The 17,419-nt window shown below is 42.8% G+C and overlaps 1 protein-coding gene across 1 annotated transcript in view; it reads right to left on the bottom strand.

Moving 5' to 3' along the window:
- Positions 1-17,419, bottom strand: part of SH3RF2 (SH3 domain containing ring finger 2) — a 125,213-nt gene that overhangs the window by 48,471 nt on the left and 59,323 nt on the right. Inside the window, exons 2-4 of the mRNA XM_007462397.1 lie at positions 14,859-15,128; positions 11,433-11,528; positions 4,420-4,740 (exon numbers count right to left, since the gene is read on the bottom strand). Of these exons, the coding sequence (XP_007462459.1) occupies positions 4,420-4,740; positions 11,433-11,528; positions 14,859-15,128 (687 nt within the window). The remainder of the gene's footprint in view (positions 1-4,419; positions 4,741-11,432; positions 11,529-14,858; positions 15,129-17,419) is intronic.

Raw genomic sequence — 17,419 nt, forward strand, 5'->3', positions numbered from 1 at the left:
AAGAGAGAACTCTGGAATGATGACAGGCTTTTTCTATATAGCTGCATTGCAGATGCACTCACCTGGGCCTGTGATACAGGGGAAGGGGCAGGCTGAAGGAGGGGGCTGGAGGGATTGGCAGTGGCGAGTGGGGGAAGGGAGGAAGAGGCTGAGTTCCCTGGGCAGGGAGGGTGCGTAGACTGGGGGAGCAGAATGTCTTAGGAAGGCTAGAGTTACAGCAAACAAGAGCACCTCATGGTGCTGTGAGTGGGGAGATGGGACAAACCGACTCCACATCCTGAAGAAGTCAGTTTTGGAATCTCCAGGGTGGACCTGGCACTGTGGCTTCCCTTAAGAGGCATTACTGACGGACTTCTTTCTAACTCGTGTCTCATGCAGTTGACTTTCCTTCGCCTTCGAAGGCATCGCCGTCCTCAGTGCAGACCTAGAGATAATCTCCAGGACTCCCCCAAAGGCCGACTACATTGGTTCCAATCCCCCTTCTTAACCTCCTCCAGTGCAGTTTCCCACGGAACCTACTCAGAGTCTTCAGGTCTAATCCTGAATTATTTTCAAGCACAATTGTGTTTAGTCCAAAGTTCACCTTTAAGGTCACTTCCTGACGTTCCAGCCAGATGTGTCAGGTGGTTTCCCAAGGGTGGGAGGACCCAATAACAACAGGAAAACAGAATTCCTTGCTTCAGCTTCTCTCTGTGAGAAGATAGGAACTGCTACCCTTTGGTGTTTAAGAGGTGAAGGATAATCCTCCTCTTCATTGTTTCTTTAGAGGTGTTTTCAGAAAACCTACTCCTTGCTCCTCCAAGCCCCCTCCGTTTAGTTGGTGGGGACTGAACATTCTTTAAAGAGCCTTTTCCCTAAAAAAATTTCCTGGACTATTTACACGTCAGTCACAGAAGGACCAATGTTCAAATATTCAAATATCCCTCTCTCAGGGAACAGGACTGAAGCTATCAAATGCCCTCTTCTCTGCTTCTGTAGCACTTCCTACACGTTCTAATTATGCATGATTTACTCTGGATCGGTGCTTTCTAAACTGCATTGCGTCCCATCTTCATGGTTTTTGCCATATCCACATATCACTTTACCTTTGTTAACTCACTCTTCTTTAAAAAAAAAGATTAAACATTTTAATAAAGAATTAAAAATTTTTCATAGACTTCTGTGAACAAGAACTGGTATCACTTGTAAGATATGGAGGATAACCATCCGACAACATGATAAAAACATAACAGTGTTATGAAATTCAGAGATGGGCAATTGCTTGCCCGAAGCTCTGAGCCTGATGCCTTGTTCTCTCTTCCTGACAGAGGGAGATTAGCAAAACCTGATAGAGGATGTTAAAGACAGACTAGCACCAAACTAAGACTTTCTGATATCACCAAGAGGCTTGGGGAAAGTTGGAAAGTTGGAAAGGAAGTAACTTTCTCTGTCAACAGTTCTGTGTTGTAAAATTCCAAGTAACTTCACCACCTAAGTCAGTGTGGGTGCCATCAGGGTGCTCATCTCATTTTAGGAAGCCCTAACTCCACCACAGTCAGTCATTTATTTTCTGTATCCCTGCTAGACTGTGAGTTCCTTGGGGGCAAAAGCTTACTCCTGGTGCCTTCAGTACCATGCACAATGCTTGGACACGGTAGTTCATAAAGGAAAAAAGTGATAGTAAATGAAAGCCTTCTTGAGGTGCAGAAGACTTAGGGAAAATTCTTTACTGAGGGGTGGGCAGGGAAGAGAATGCTGGAAGGCCTTGGAGTCAAGTGAAGATGTGCAAGAAAAGGGAGGCTACAGATATTCAAGATAAACTACATTGATGTAGCGGTGTTGCCTGATGACGTCTCTGTTAATGGCGAAGCATAGTGACAAGAGCTTATGGGCCAGAATCACACAATTCTACGGTCAAAACAGACTCTCACTGTTCACTAATTATAGGAACTGTGGCCCAACCATTTTTCTTTGGGGGTCTTAATTACGTCACTGTAAAGTGGTGAGAGTACCTCACAAAGGCTCTTACCATATTTTAGGATGGAGCACAGGACTCAGGACACTGGCAACAAAGAAAGAATTCCTTCCTCCCTCCTTTCCTCCCTCCCTCCCTCCCTCCCTTCCTTCCTTCCTTCCTTCCTTCCTTTTCTACCTATCAATTCTTTTACTTTCAATAAATGTTTGAGATTATTATTGCTGTTCTTGATGTTTTGGTAGTAGAATCCCCAGGACTCAGTCTGGTAATTAGTACATTGTAAGCACTCAACAGATGTCTACTGGTTGAAAGTATTACACTTACCTGTGATCTTTCTATAGGAAACAATTCCTCCTCCAGTCTTCCCTGTCTATGTATACGTCACCACCATCTGCCCAGATGTTTAAGCCAAATGTCTTGATTCCTTGATTTACTGAGCACCTACTAGGGACTATGTACTATGAAAGGTGCTGGGATGGGGAAGGAGGGGGAGTTTGATAAGCTAGACCCAACCACAGCTCTCAAGGATGTTAGAGAAAAAGGAAGCAGGAGATCTTGTCATTTGCTCAACTTTCCACTCATCTTTAGAAGTAGCTCATAAGTGGGGCATTTTAAGAGTGTGTTTTTGACAGCATCTGGGCAAACATGTAGAAATACTTAATAATCCACCACCATGTGAATTGAGAAAAGGCTATCAGTACTGTGCAGTGGTTCCCTCGGGATAGGATATGCCAATGCCACACTTTGGAATTCTCACCATTTGTGAACATTAGGAAGGAATACTACTTGTTTTGAATCCTACTAGGATTCTCTGCTTTGGTCCAGCCTCTCTGTTGATGAGGTAAATGACCAGGGAGAAGAATGAAAAAGGCACAGGGAAAGTGACTCTTGGTTAAATCCTTTGGAAGCCAACTTATAGCTGAGTGAGCTATAGCTTAGATCTACTGAGTGTGGGCTGTACTTCGTATACCTATGTCTATATATTTAGAAAGGATGGTTTCAGAAAAATTCTGCTAGTCTTTCGCTTAACTGTGAGTCACTAGGCTCCCATGTTGGAGCATGTATGTGTGTGTATGTGTGTGTACGGGGTGTAGAACTTGGGGCACAAAGTGTGTATGTACTTGTAAAAAAGTGTTTGGAGTGTGTGTGTGTAGGAAGGGAAGGGAATTTCACAGTTTTTTAATGCAAGGAGAGTGTATAGGGAGGGGAGAGTGTAATTGTGTGTGAGTGTGTGTGTAGTGCAAGTGGCGGGCAGAATGACGTCAACAGCCAGCCTCCTAGAGATGCAGACAGTGGTATAAGGTCTGAAGTGCTGTAGCAGGTGATTGTTTTCCTTTTAGACCAGCACACAGGTCTTTGAGGAACCCTTGACTTTCTCCTCCTCCTTGTCTTGTTAAAAAGGGCTTAGCGTCCAATTAAGTCATTTAATCCCAAGGTAGAGATTCATGTTTAAAAACAAGATTTACAGCTTAATAAAAATGACATCAGTGCAAGTTGAGGTTTGTCTTTTCAAGTTGTCACCTGCATGGTTCCAAAGAGTGTTTATAGCAGAATATACCTGACATGCAATTCTTAATTACTTTGCCTTGTACCTCTGGTCCTTCATCTTTTAAAGCATCCTTCAACCTAAATAGCCTCATGCTGTTAGAAGTAATTCTGCTTCTGGATTGCCAGGACTGCCCCTTGGCTTATCTCCCTTCAGTTGGCAACTCAGTGGCCAGGCTTAATAATAACAGCAGTTGTATTCATAACAATAGTATTAAGAGCTAATGCTTATTGGGTACTCAGTATGTGCCAGGCATTGTGCTAAGCACTTTACATACATTATCTCATTAAATGCTCCATATGAAAACCACCAGGGCTGGCTTCAAGGGTGTGTGACATGTGTAGTCACACAGGGCTCTGTGCTCAGAAGGGCCCTTCACTTGGTCTGATGCTCTGCTGTTGCCATCTTGAAATTCTTAATCATTTTTGACCTGCATTTTCATTTTTCACTGGGCCTTGCAAAGTATATAGCTAGTCCTGAAAACACCCAATAACCCATAGTTTCTTTTTCTTTCTTTTTCTTCCCTGCCACATGATGCCTGATATATTACTGGAGGATGGAACAGTGAATGTTAGACTGTGATCCCAGAAAACAGATGTCATTATCTCCTTGGAGGGAAGTTCTCTAAGGGACAGGAACCATGCCATGGCTCTTAGCAAGGGAAAGCAAACCCCCCCCCTCTAAACCTCAGTTTTCTCACCTGTAAATGGGGGTAACAACAGCAATAATACCTAGCTCACAGGCTGTTTCAAGGATGAAATGAGATCATGTATAGACAGTTCTGACACATAATGACATTAGTTGTTATTAATGCATTATGGGGGCTTAGCAGGTACTAAAGATCCAATATTGCGTGTGACACGGTGTGGGTCACTTGCCCAACTCCAAGGTGCCCTTATCCCAGGGGTTTGTTCCCTACCTGCCCCACAGAGCTGGGAGGAGCATCCGCTTTCTCCATGTGCTGAGTGATCACAGAGGGGTTGCTGGAGCTGATGAGCACTGGGGTGCTGATCTCCACCATATGGCGCCCCGAGGGAGAGTGCACCATCCTGTTGAGGGTGTTCAAGGCTGTCATGATGGAGAACTGCCCGGGCCCCTTCCTCCTGGACCCTGGGCCCCTTCGGAGTGTGGGTGCGTTGGTCGCCTTGCCTCTGGAGGATGACACCAGGGACATGCCTTTTGTGTGGGATGACTGACGGCCTTTGTTCTTCTGTAGGAGGTGTCTTGCAGTGAGGTTTGGCTGAAAAGGCAAAACGTCTGATGAGAATTTAGGCATCCTGATCTCGAGTGAGCGGCTGTGTCTTACCCAGGCTAGTCTGAAGTCGGCTCAGATGCCACCGCCTCAGTTGTCATTCCTTGGTCAGCTTCCATCTGTTATCAATATATCTCAATTCCTTTACTATATCAGTTAATTCTCACAACTCTCCTGCAACGTAGCTACGACTCTTATTGAGGTCTGAAGAATTTAAAACAAGCCGTGATACTCTACTCTGATTTTCCCGTCTCTCTCAGCATCATCCCAGCCTCCTTTACCTGGGGGACCCTTCCCTCTTCCTCTAGCCACCCCTGAATCCCTCCCCTCCACCCTTGACTTGGCTGTTTGCCCTTCTCAGTGTTCCTGCAGCCCCCATGCTTTCCCACTCCACACGGTAATCATTTATCTTCCTTTCCTCCGCTGGACTGTTAGCTGCCTGAGGGCCGAGACCTTATACATGTGTTCTCTGCTGTATCCCCGAGTGGGTGCTCAGTGAGTGTCTGTGCAATAATGAGTGGATGAAGTTGCTCAAGTTCATACGTTTGATAAGTGTTTAACCAGAATGTAAATCCATTCAGGACCCTGGATCACCTAAGGCTAAGACCACCTTTTACTACTTTCTTCAAATACTTTTACCTCATCACCATTCTCTCTTGTTCTATACCTCTTATCGTCAGTGGTGTGCTGGTGCATCAGGAAAACAAACAAAACAAACAAACAAATGACCCCCCTCACCCCAATCTGTAGAGTTTACCAATCTCTGTGGTGTAAAGATCTACCAATGGTTTAACAACTGGCTAGCAAGATTCCTGAAAACCTAACACCCAGCCCTTGCCATCTAGCTCCAGCCAGCAATAGCACCACCACTGACTTTATTGTATTTTGAGTGCCCTGTCCACCAAGGGCCCTGTGAGTTCACGTCCTTCAGAAATCAGAAATATGCTGACAAAGGGGATTATGTGAATAAACTTTCCAGGACAGTTACTTATATTTCCATCACGATGATTGTCACCAGTTGCCCTCTAAAAGCACGTGTCTCATTCTAATTTAGAGATTCATCTATAGAGGTAAAAGGGAGTTTGCTCCTTTAAGGACTTTTTCTTCATTTAAGAACTTTTTAATAACAATGTGAGGATGATTAAGATGATTAATATAGTTGAGACAGAAAATATTTAAAAAGATGTAGTTCCTGCTGCCAGAAGCTTGTAATATTGTGAAAAGAAACCATCAAGTAGGGGAAGGGGCATTATTATGCCCACTTTAAAGACAAGAGAGCTGAAGGAGTGACATACATGGCAGAGCCAGCATGTAAACAACCAAACAAGAAAAGACCAGGTGGTAATAAATGCTCTCATGTGTCAGAGGGTGACTGCGGGAGGCGGCTACTTTAGATTGGTGGGGGGCTGTCAAGGAAGACCTGCTGAGAAGGTGACATTCAAGCTGAGACACAGATGCCAAGAAGGAACCAGCCATGTGAAGATAGGCATGAGAACATTCCAGGAGAGGGATTGCAAGCTAGTGGAAAGATCCCGAAGAGGGAGAAAGCTCAGCCTGTTTGAGAAGGAGATGCGAAAGAACCAGAAAGAAGGATGGACCAGAGTGAGTGAGGAACAGGTGGTAAAGAGGAGACCATGGAGGCAAGCAGGATCCGGATCGCATACGACTGGGAGGTTCTGAGTCTATTGACTGTAACAGGAAGCCTTTGGCAGGATTTAGGTGGAAGGGTGACATGATCTGATGTATGCTTTTATTTAGAAGCTCATGCTACAGTTTGGCAGTTTCCTACTTAGCGTCTGACCCAGCAATCCCACTCCCAGGTAATTACCCAAGAGAAATGAAAACTCAGGCTTACTCAAAAATTGGTATGCACATGTTTATAGCTGCTTTAGTGATAGCTGCCAGACAATTGGAAATAATCACAGTGTCTTTCAATTGGCGAATGGATGACAGACTCTGGCACATCCGCATCGTGGAGTATGACTCAACAAAGAAAAGGCACGAGCTGCCAATACACCCGACAACATGGATGAACCTCAAAGGCATTATGCTAAGTGAAGGGAGCCAGACTCCAAAGGCTACATTCTATATGATTCCATTTCTGTGGCATTCTGGAAAAGGAAAACTGCAGGAGCAGAAAACAAATCAGTGGGTGCCAGGGGTTACAGTCAGGGAAGGAGCGGACTTCCAAGAGGCAGCCTGCCCTCGTATTTTTTGGCAGGTGTTGGAACTATTTTATATCTTGATGGTAGTGTGGTTATACTGTATGCGTTTATCAGAATGCAGAGACACCAAAAAGAGCAAATTTTACTGTATGTAAATAAAAATAAATACATAAAAAGCTCACTCTGGCTGCTATGCAGAAGTGCCAGACCGGAAGGTGGGAGATCAACTGGGAAATTACTGAAATTATTTAGGGCGCTTCTGCTGGAAGCCTGGACCATGTCTCATGTTCCCCCCCGAGCGCCCATCCCGCCATTGTTCACCCAGTAAGACGATAATACATGCTCTCTGAGTTGACTGAGTAAAGTTCTTTCTGGTCATTCATAGCCACGATGAAATAAGTTAATTTTTTTCTGCCTTCACCTAATTGTTCTGCCCCCAGGTGAACAATACCGTAAGTGTTTCCATCAGCAACACAGGCAAAGAGCCCCGTGTGACTCTAGGTCTTCCCTGTCCTCTGTCAGTGTGATTAATAGCTCAGCCAGGGAAGGACTGCAGAGCTTTTCAATTTGCACCCACTCATTTGAAACAGTATCCTTGAGGTCCACTGGGCTGAGCGAGGTTCATATAACCCAGGCAGGCCCCGCTGGAGAAGTCCTGACAAGAACGGGCATAAGTTCCGCGTTTGTTTTACCACCTTTTACCCAGATGCAATTCAATAAGTCAAACGATATATTAACAAGAAAAATCCTGTTTATGCCAAAAAGCCCACCTCACTCTCAGAAGAAATCTCTCCTTCCTTCCAATTGCTTTGCATGGCGCTGGTAGTTCAAAACTTATTTAAAGGGTTCTCAGCAAGTGCTGGTCTTAATGAAATGACTGGAATCAAATTTTAAGTACTGCTTTAAAGAGCTCAATTTAGATTTCAAGTAATTTTTGAAAACCAGGTTCCCAGATTAGAGCAACCACTTGATTATCTTTTCCCCTCCTAGCAATTAGGAGAACAGGACCCTAGTTTGATGATGACTGTGAGGGTTCTTGTAATCACTAATTTTAGAGGTGGAGTAGTGGGGAGAGTATCCAAATGAATAATCATTAAATGTAGATGTTTTGGGGCTTCCCTGGTGGCGCAGTGGTCGAGAGTCCGCCTGCCGATGCAGGGGACACGGGTTCGTGCCCCGGTCCGGGAAGATCCCATATGCCTCAGAGCAGCTGGGCCCGTGAGCCATGGCCGCTGAGCCTGCGCGTCTGGAGCCTGTGCTCCACAGCGGGAGGGGCCACAACAGTGAGAGGCCCGCGTACCATAAAAAAAAAAAAAAAATGTAGAAGTTTTGGAAAAAAAGGATATCAGAAGTGGGTAATGAAATCAGTGATGCCTTTTTTCCCCAGACCTATGAAGAAGCTTCTTGAAATAATACAGGGGACCATGCAAGCTCTAATCTGCAAAAATTTAAGCACCTCCTATGTATCCGACTAGGATTAGTTGTAGCTCATCTCTGTCCCTGGAGACTTAACGGTTATCTCCCAAACATCGTAATTGTTTGTCTTCAGCATATGTTGCTTGATCCAGCAAATGGCTCTACCACTGACCTAGACACACAAATCCGAAAATGGGGCGTGATCCTTGACCACTTCCTCACCCCTATCCCCCCCTCCCGTGGATCTCCCTCCTAAAAGGTCCTGGAATCTGTCCAGTTGTTTCCGATGTACTAGTCAAAGCTACCATCATTTTCTAACTGAGCCATGTAGTAGCCTCCTGATTGATCTTTCTGCTTTTTTAAAATCCCTCCTCCTCAAATGATTCTTCCCACTGCATCCAGAGCAATCTTTAAGAAACCCAAATCTGATGGAGTCACTGCCTTACTTTAAATTTTTCAGTGGTGTCTTCTGACTTCTGGATCAAGTCCAAACTTCTTATGATACAGCAGAGGTGAGGATGCTCAGCAAATACTCCAAGTAGTCCCCTATACTTCTCAGCTGATTTCAAGCCAGGTGGGACTATGTGACTGCCTCAGGCCAATGGACTATGAGTGGGAGTGACAAATGTCACAGAGCTGAGGCCTTTGCTGATACACAGCTCACTCTTCTTTACTCTTCCCCGCCACGAAACCTAGGAAGTCCATATGTTCCAGATGGCATGGCTACAAGATGGCCCAGCCTCATCAGTCTGGGTTCCTCAGTGACTGTGTGAGCACAGCCTCTCACCATTCTGTGCTGAACATGTAATATGGATTCGAAATAACTTTTTCTTTGTGAAGCCACTGAGATACAGGGGCTGTTTATTACCATAGCATAAGCTAGCTCATCCTGACTAATGCAGGAAGGTTTACAAAGTCTCCTGGTGTGTGTCCCATTTGCTTCCCTGGCTTCCTTTTTTTTTTTTTTTTTTTTTTTTTTTTTTTTTTTTTTTTGTCTCTCTCTTACTCTCTAAGCTCCAGCTCTGGTAGTCTTTGGTCCTTTGGAGGCACCACACTTCCTCATCCTGCAGGACTTTTGCACATGTTACCTCCATTCCCTAAAGCACTCTTCCCTCCGTGCTTGCTCCTCATCATCTGTCAGATCTTGGCTTACAAGGCATTTGCCGACACCCTACCCAGGTAAGTTGAACATCATACTCTCCCCCCCACCCCCAGCAGTTCCCTCTCCTTCACTCTTTGCATCATTCATCACACTTATAATTATTTATTCATGTCTGCCCCTACAATCCTGGAAAGCAGGGACTCATATCCGTCTTGTATCACTGGAACTTAGCACAGGAACTGACATGGCAGGCACTCAATGAAAAATAAGTTGAATGATTGAATATATATTTAGGACAGGGTCACGTTGAAAGGTATGTTCTCTGAATTTTTTTCCTGGTCAGTCAGACCACCTCCCAAATATTTTTTTCATTCATTCACTTGTGAAGCTGATTTTTTTTTTTTTTTATGAAATACGTGCTCTGTGTTGGGCTAGCCTGTGAAGTACAAGCCACACACCCATCATGTGTTCTGAGAAGAAAGAGACAACTGAGTATATTCAACTAGTTGTTGGAATTTTATGGAAAAAGAAGATTTCTAGCTGAGCCTCATAAAATGAGTGAAGTTGAACACGTAGAGAGAATTGGGTGGCTGTACCTGGAAGGGGCTTCAACAAGAGAAAAAGCACGATCATTTAGTGGAGAGAGTAGGAAGACCAGCCTCTCTGGACCATTCCTCTTCCCCTCCCTTCCATCTTTCATTCCTTCCATACAGATTGAGATGAGAGGGTGAGGGAACTTTGACAGCTGGGCAGTGTTCTGGGCACACCATTCACTTCAGAACCTGCTTCGGCTCTTACGAATGGTAGAACTGGTCCCTTCTTTCCAACTCTGCCTCTGTTCTGTTTCATCCCACCCTCCTAGAGGGCAGGGAGCATGCCTTCTACTTCTTTTATAGCTCAGCACTGTTCGCTTTTAATGCTTTATGCCTGGTAAGCACCCAATAAGCGCAGTTAAACGATGAAACCTCTCTTTTTAAATTTGTAATGACCTGCTTCAAGCTGGGGTGAGACTGATGGCTAGAGAGGTTAGGGGCTATAGGTTATATTACTATCCTGGAGAAACAGGTAGATAGCCTAGCATGTGTTCTTTCTTTTTTTTTCAAAGTAGATTTAAAAAAACAATAGAAGTAATATGTGCTCATTTCTGAAGATATACAAAATACAAGTCAGCAGAAGAACATGAAAATTATCTAGAATCTCACCATCTGGTGATCACCACTGTTAATATCTTGGTACATAGTCTTCTAGCCCTTTATCCATTTATATATACACATATGTATTTACAAAGCTAGTTTCAAGCAGTTAATTTTTTTTGATTGTGGTAAAAAACACATAACAAAATTTACTATAATAACCATCTTTAAGTATACAGTTCAGTAGTGTTAATTTTATCCACATTGTAATAGAGCTCCAGAACTTCATCTTCTAAATCTGAAACTTTATACTCATTAAGCTTTATTTTACTTAACAATAAATCACAAACATATTTCCATAATACCAGATACTCCATGATATTGAGTATTCTTTAACATTATTTTTAATGGGTATATATTTTTCCATCACCATAATTTAAAAAAATGAAATCCTTATTGTTGAGTTTTAGATTATTTCTGGTTTTTCACCACTATGCACAATGCTACAATGAACATTTTTGCATATTTTGTACACATATCTTTGCACACTTGTTTTAATACTTCCTTATAATGAACTCTCAGGTGTGGAATTAATGACTCAAAGGAGATGTACATTTTCAACATCCTTGATAGGAATTTGAGTCTGGAAATGAGAGATGGCACCAATTTGTACTCCTATCAGCAGAATGAAAAGGCCCATTTTCCCACACTCTTGACAGAAATGGGTATTATCATCTAGCATCTTTTCTTTCAAGACTTTAGTTAGTTCTGAAATAAGCCTCATATCAAATAGGAATTACTCACTGTAGCACATGTATAATTCTGAGTAAGCTTGAATCAGATGTAGACTTGATAGTCACGTACCTCTACAAACAAGATTGGGAAGATGCCGACTTTATCTCCTAACTTGCCTTCTGCCCAGTTCTCATCCACTCGGTTGATCACAGTGATGATATCATCCTGAAAGAGAGAAAGTCTCCTGGTTAGCATTTACTGTCAGTTTTCAGGTGCTGAAAGCCTTCAGTGGAGATCAGCTTGGAGTCTCAGATGGTGTAAGGGGCAAGGAATGTAACTCTTTCACAATTTATTTACAAAATCTTCCACTAAAATAATCTTTCTCCATAAAGGGCAGTATTTGGGTCACCAAGACCAAAAGAGGAGTAGAAATAATTTGGAGCATCAAAGAAATCCAATAGGAAAACTTGGAAATGTCTCTAATTTTCCATCACCAGCAGAATCTGGGCTTTTCATTTAAATTAATCTGATGGAGAAACCAAGATGGAAGAGGTAGGGAGATAGAATTTTGGCTTAGCAAAAGGAAGAATGAATTGCATTCTGATTTTGAACACTTTTCAGTGTTCAAAAAAATTTTTTTAAATAAAATTTATTTATTTGGCTGCATGGGGTCTTTGTTGCTGCATGTGGGCTTGCTCTAGTTGCTGCGAGCGGGAGCTACTCTTTGTTGCAGTGCGCAGGCTTCTCAGGGCTTCTCATTGCGGTGGCTTCTTTTGTTGCAGAGCATGGGCTCTAGGTGCGTGGGCTTCAGTAGTTGTGGCTCGTGGGCTCTAGAGCGCAGGCTCAGTAGTTGTGGCGCACGGGCTTAGTTGCTCCACTGCATGTGGGATCTTCCCGGACCAGGACTCGACCTGTGTCCCCTGCAATGGCAGGCGGACTCTTAACCACTGCGCCACCAGGGAAGTCCCCCTATTTAATTTTTAATGTATCAAACATAAAGTGGCTTTTTATTTGAATGTTTCTTATTACCAAAGGTTATATGGAGATTTGTAGAAACATTTGGAAACACAGGTAAGCAAAACAAAGAGAGAATTCTATCACAATATAGATACAACCACTGTTAACATCTTGGTTGACACATTTTTTCCCAGATTCTTTTCTATGGGGATAAAATATATGTGCATAGAGACACACTGATTTTTAAAAACTTTTCAGAAAATATACATAGGCATGCAATAAAGTACAAACATTTTAGATGTAAAGCTTGATGAATTTTTTAAATTGAATATATCCACAAAACCCCAACCCAGAGTAAGAGATATAAAATACTTCCAGCACCAAGATGGCTCTTTAGTACTCTTTCCTGTCACATAGCAAGCGGTAACCACTACTCTGACTCCTAGCAAATACATTCATTTGGCTTATTTTGTATTTCTTACAAATGAAGTCATATAGGATACATTGAATTTTCACTTAATATCACGTCAGGAATACCTTTCCATGTCCATGCCTGTTATCAATCTAAATCTGAATATTCATCCACTGATCTCTCTGATCTTCTGATCTATGCCCCTTAGTAACATAGACGAATCCAAATCTAAATCCATTACTGCATTATACCCTTTCTTAGATTTCTCTGTCCTTATTACAACCTGTAATTACATATTTATAGGTTATGATTTCTTTAATGCCTCTCCACCCCATCAGACCATAAACTTCATGTGTGCAGGGCCTGTATCTGTTTTGTTCATTTTTGTCCCTAGGACCTTATATAGTGGCTCCCCTATAGCAGTCAACCAATCATTCCTTTTTAAAATTTTTTTTATTGAGGTATAGGTGATGTACAATATTATATAAGTTTCAGGTGTACAACATAGTGATTCACAGTTTTTAAACAATCAATATTTCTTGAATGCATGCATGCATGAATGAATAAATGCATGTGTGAATAAACTGGAAAATTTACTGAGTTAGAAAATACTAGGAATAAAAGATTCTGGAGAGAAGATCTTGAGTTTTTTTGGACATGCTGAGTTTAGGAAGACCATGAGATATCCTGGTGTAGTCTTGGCCTTCAGCAGGCTTCCAGAAGGGATCAAATCCTCTCTTCTGGGTCCTCTGTCCTCATTTCCCATTTATGTGTCTGTTCCTTCCACTAGACTGCTGGCTCCATGAAGACAGGGACAGTGACTCATCACTTTATCTCCAGTGGACAGCTTGGCACATGGATGGATTCAATGAATGAACAAGCAGGTGGGTAAGTGTCCCAGTTTGCAAATTCCCAGAAAAGGGCAAAAAAGCAGGTACTGCTTCCTGCCTATGTCTTCCTCCAGCTGTGTCCCTAGAGCTTAGTGTCTAATGCCTGGAACAAAGTAAATACTCAATAAACACTTGTGGAATTGAACTGCCCTTCTCCAGCTGTAGTCAAAGTATAAAATTTACAGGTCAGCTACAGAATGACATTCCTTAGGGGACTCACTCTGAGGTGCTAAGACAATAACAAAGATCAGTATTTCAAAATACGGAGGACAGTGGGGTTATCTAGTTTGAGTGAATCTTAAGTAAATCTCATTTCCAGTAGTGATGGAATAAAAATGTTTTACAAAACAAAAGACCTTTCCTGAGCTACTGTAGCAGCGCCACTTGTACTTGTATTTGATCTACTTACCATAAGTAGCAAAGAATGAAAATCACCCCAACTTTGGTTTCTAAGAGAGAATTCAAATGTTTACGGAATAATAAGTACTGAATACGATAACTTAAAGTACAGTCGACCCTCCTCGTCCGCAGCTTCTGTATCTTCAGGAATCAATGTGTCCTAGAACTAATCCCCCTCAGATACTGAGGGATGGTTGTAGTCTAGACTTTAGTAGACTTGTCCTTACTTGCAAATGCTGAAGAATCATCCGAAAAAAAAAAAAGAGAGAGGGAAAAAACCTTAGGGTAACTAATGTGTTTAGAAAATATATCTTGTAAGAGGTGAGTTATGTGTAAAGATATAATTATGTTATTGTGTTGTTTGGAGTGTTTTGAATGCAATGTTTACAAACAAAATAGAGTGTTGCAAACGAGTAGTTCTAGGTGATCAGAACTTGGTCAGCGAGAATACCCCTGCAGATACACAATGAAAAGGTAAGATCTGTAGTTCTACACAGCACGCTGTTAAACTGTGTCTGTAATCTTCTGGCCAAGTGTCTTTTTCTCTCACTACGCTGCCTGAGGGTAGGTGCTGTGACTTGTTCATGCTGTCTCCCCAGTGCCTGCAAAGAACAGGTGCTCAAAAGTGATTGTAGAATGAATGAATGAGTGTGCAGATACTTAGTTTTGCAGTTGCAGTAGAAAAGGTTTGAGGATTCCCATCAAACTCTGGCAACTTTACTACCATATGTTTGAATTATACATACACATTACATATATAGGCACACATTTATACATTTATGGATAAAATATAATTAAAAACAATTAAAAACAATCAGCAAATATTAAACAAAAACTCGAGGTTCTGCCAGTCTTTATGTGGTCACTGGTGACTTTGGTAGCTGCCCAGAATCTTACCTTGAGGAAGGTCAGGCAATCCTGGTTCCTACTCTTGTCCTTGTCACGCAGGTCGAAGTTGTAGAGGGCCCGGCAGAGTGGGGGTGGCTGGGGAAGCTGCTTGAGGACCTCTACGGAGCTGGCTGGGAAGACCCCACTGATTCCATTGATTTCCCCCTGGTACCAGTTCTCATCCAACTGTCTCCGGAGGAGGATGACATCTCCCTTATTAAACCTCAGGTCACCGGGATTCTGCCCTCGGTAGTTGCACAAGGCCTTTGCTCGCGGCACCTGCAGTGTCACGGATCAATAAAATATGTATGGCTTAGAGGCTGGAGGGACACAAGGGATCATATTAATAACTAAATACAGGGCACTTCCTATGTACTAAGTGCCGGACGTGGGTCATCTTGTTTAACCTTTGAGATAGACACTATTATTCCCCTTTCTAAGATGAGGTGACTGAGGCACAGAGTGGTTTAGGAAGTTGCCCAGGTGACACAGCTGGGAAATGGCAGATATGGGGTTTGAACTCTGACAATCTGATTTTAGAGACCTGTTCTTTTTTTTATATATAAATTTATTTATTTATTATTTATTAATTTATTTTTGGCTGCGTTGGGTTTTTGTTGCTGCGCGCGGGCTTTCTCCAGTTGTGGTGAACGGGGGCTACTCTTCCTTGCGGTGAGCCAGCTTCTCATTGCAGTGGCTTCTCTTGTTGTGGAGCACAGGCTCTTGGCGCGGGCTTCAGTAGTTGTGGCTCGCGGGCTCTAGACCAGAGGCTCAGTAGTTGCGGCACACGGGCTTAGTTGCTCCGCGGCATGTGGGATCTTCCCGGACCAGGGCTTGAATCCGTGTCCCCTGAATAGGCAGGCGGATTCTTAACCACTGCACCACCAGGGAAGCCTAGAGACCCTGTTCTTTTTTTTTTTTTTTTTTTTGCGGTATGCAGACCTCTCACTGTTGTGGCCTCTCCCGTTGCGGAGCACAGGCTCCGGATGCACAGGCTCAGTGGCCACGGCTCACGGGGCCCAGCCGCTCCACGGCATGTGGGATCTTCCCGGACTGGGGCACGAATCCATGTCCCCTGCATCGGCAGGTGGACTCTCAACCACTGCGCCACCAGGGAAGCCCAGACCCTGTTCTTAATCACTAGGCAGGGAACAGGATTTTGGACTTGACTCCACAACTATGTGAACTTGAGTGAGGCTGTGACTCTTTCTGGGATCTGAATACTGATTTTGAATTATGGCTCCACCTCTTTGCTCTTGTGTGACTGTGGTCCAGCTATTTCATCTTTCTTAAACCACATTCATTTATAAAATGGGGTAATAATAGAATGTCTACCTCATTAGAGTTGCTGTGAGGGCTAAAAAATATTGATAATGCATTCTGTGTATTGCTTGGTACATAGTATGTGCTCAATAAATGACACCTCTTAGAATTAACACCTGTAATGTAGGGCTCAGTGTTGACGGCAAGAAAATTGAGGTGAAAACCCCCTGAAAATAGAAAGTGCTATGTGAGAGTGATGCATTATAATTTGTCTTCAGCCTGTCTAGAAAGTGTAAACCTCATGTGTGTTTGGATCTTTAGGAAGCACAACCGAGATGAGTTAATAGTCAGAAATCAATAATCACCTAAAAAAAAAAATCAGCTAAAGAATTGTCATTTGTCACATCAATTGTCAGTCTAAATAATTATTTCAGTCAAATGCATTTCTTTTCCTGATTGAAACTGGTTTCTCCACAGAGAAATGGCGTCACTTTGGTCTTGTTTGAGGTCAGTTTGACAAATGGAAAGTTCTAGTAACTTAGGTTTTATAGAAAGCCCATCAGTGTCACCTGTGATTGTATTGTATTTTGTGCTTTCCTTGGCCATTGGGTGGAGTATTCCCCTCTGCTGGGGACAGTCTTGCTGGGACCTTCAAGGACCTTCAGAGTCTGCAGTGTTCATTTGAAAAGGAATTTCAAGCAGCTTCAGGGTCGAGACAAGACCTGAACGGCATCATATTGCTGATGGGACAGCAGCAGAGCAATGGTTTTCTGCTGGTCCCTGGGGAGTTAGAAAACCACAGGAACGTAGCTCATCCTTGGGAAACTGGTGGACAAATGAGCAAAGATGTATGTGCTAGGAGGTTTAACACACTGTTGTAGATAAATGGAACCAGTTGAATAAATTATGATACATCCATACAATGGAAAACCCTACAGTCATTAAAACTGATGATGTTGATCTATAATGAATAACACTGAGAGTTACTCATAATATACTGTTAAGTATAATAGAAGAGATTAAAAACAGTTATGTAGACTAGGCTCTCTTTGTAAATATACATATATATATTTTTACCTGGGGAAAATGCTAGATGGCTATATACTAACATTTTAAGAGTGGTTATTTCTAAATGATGAGATTTTTGAATATTAAAAAAAAAAAGTTTCCCTAAGTGCTTTGCAGTGTTTTCTAACTTTTCTACAATGAAAAAATTGTACTGTCGGGGCTTCCCTGGTGGCGCAGTGCTTGAGAGTCCGCCTGCCGATGCAGGAGACGCGGGTTCGTGCCCCGTTTCGGGAGGATCC

The sequence above is a fragment of the Lipotes vexillifer genome, unplaced genomic scaffold, assembly GCF_000442215.2.
Source record: "Lipotes vexillifer unplaced genomic scaffold, Lipotes_vexillifer_v1.1 scaffold1068, whole genome shotgun sequence".
Taxonomy (NCBI): Eukaryota; Metazoa; Chordata; class Mammalia; order Artiodactyla; family Lipotidae; genus Lipotes; species Lipotes vexillifer.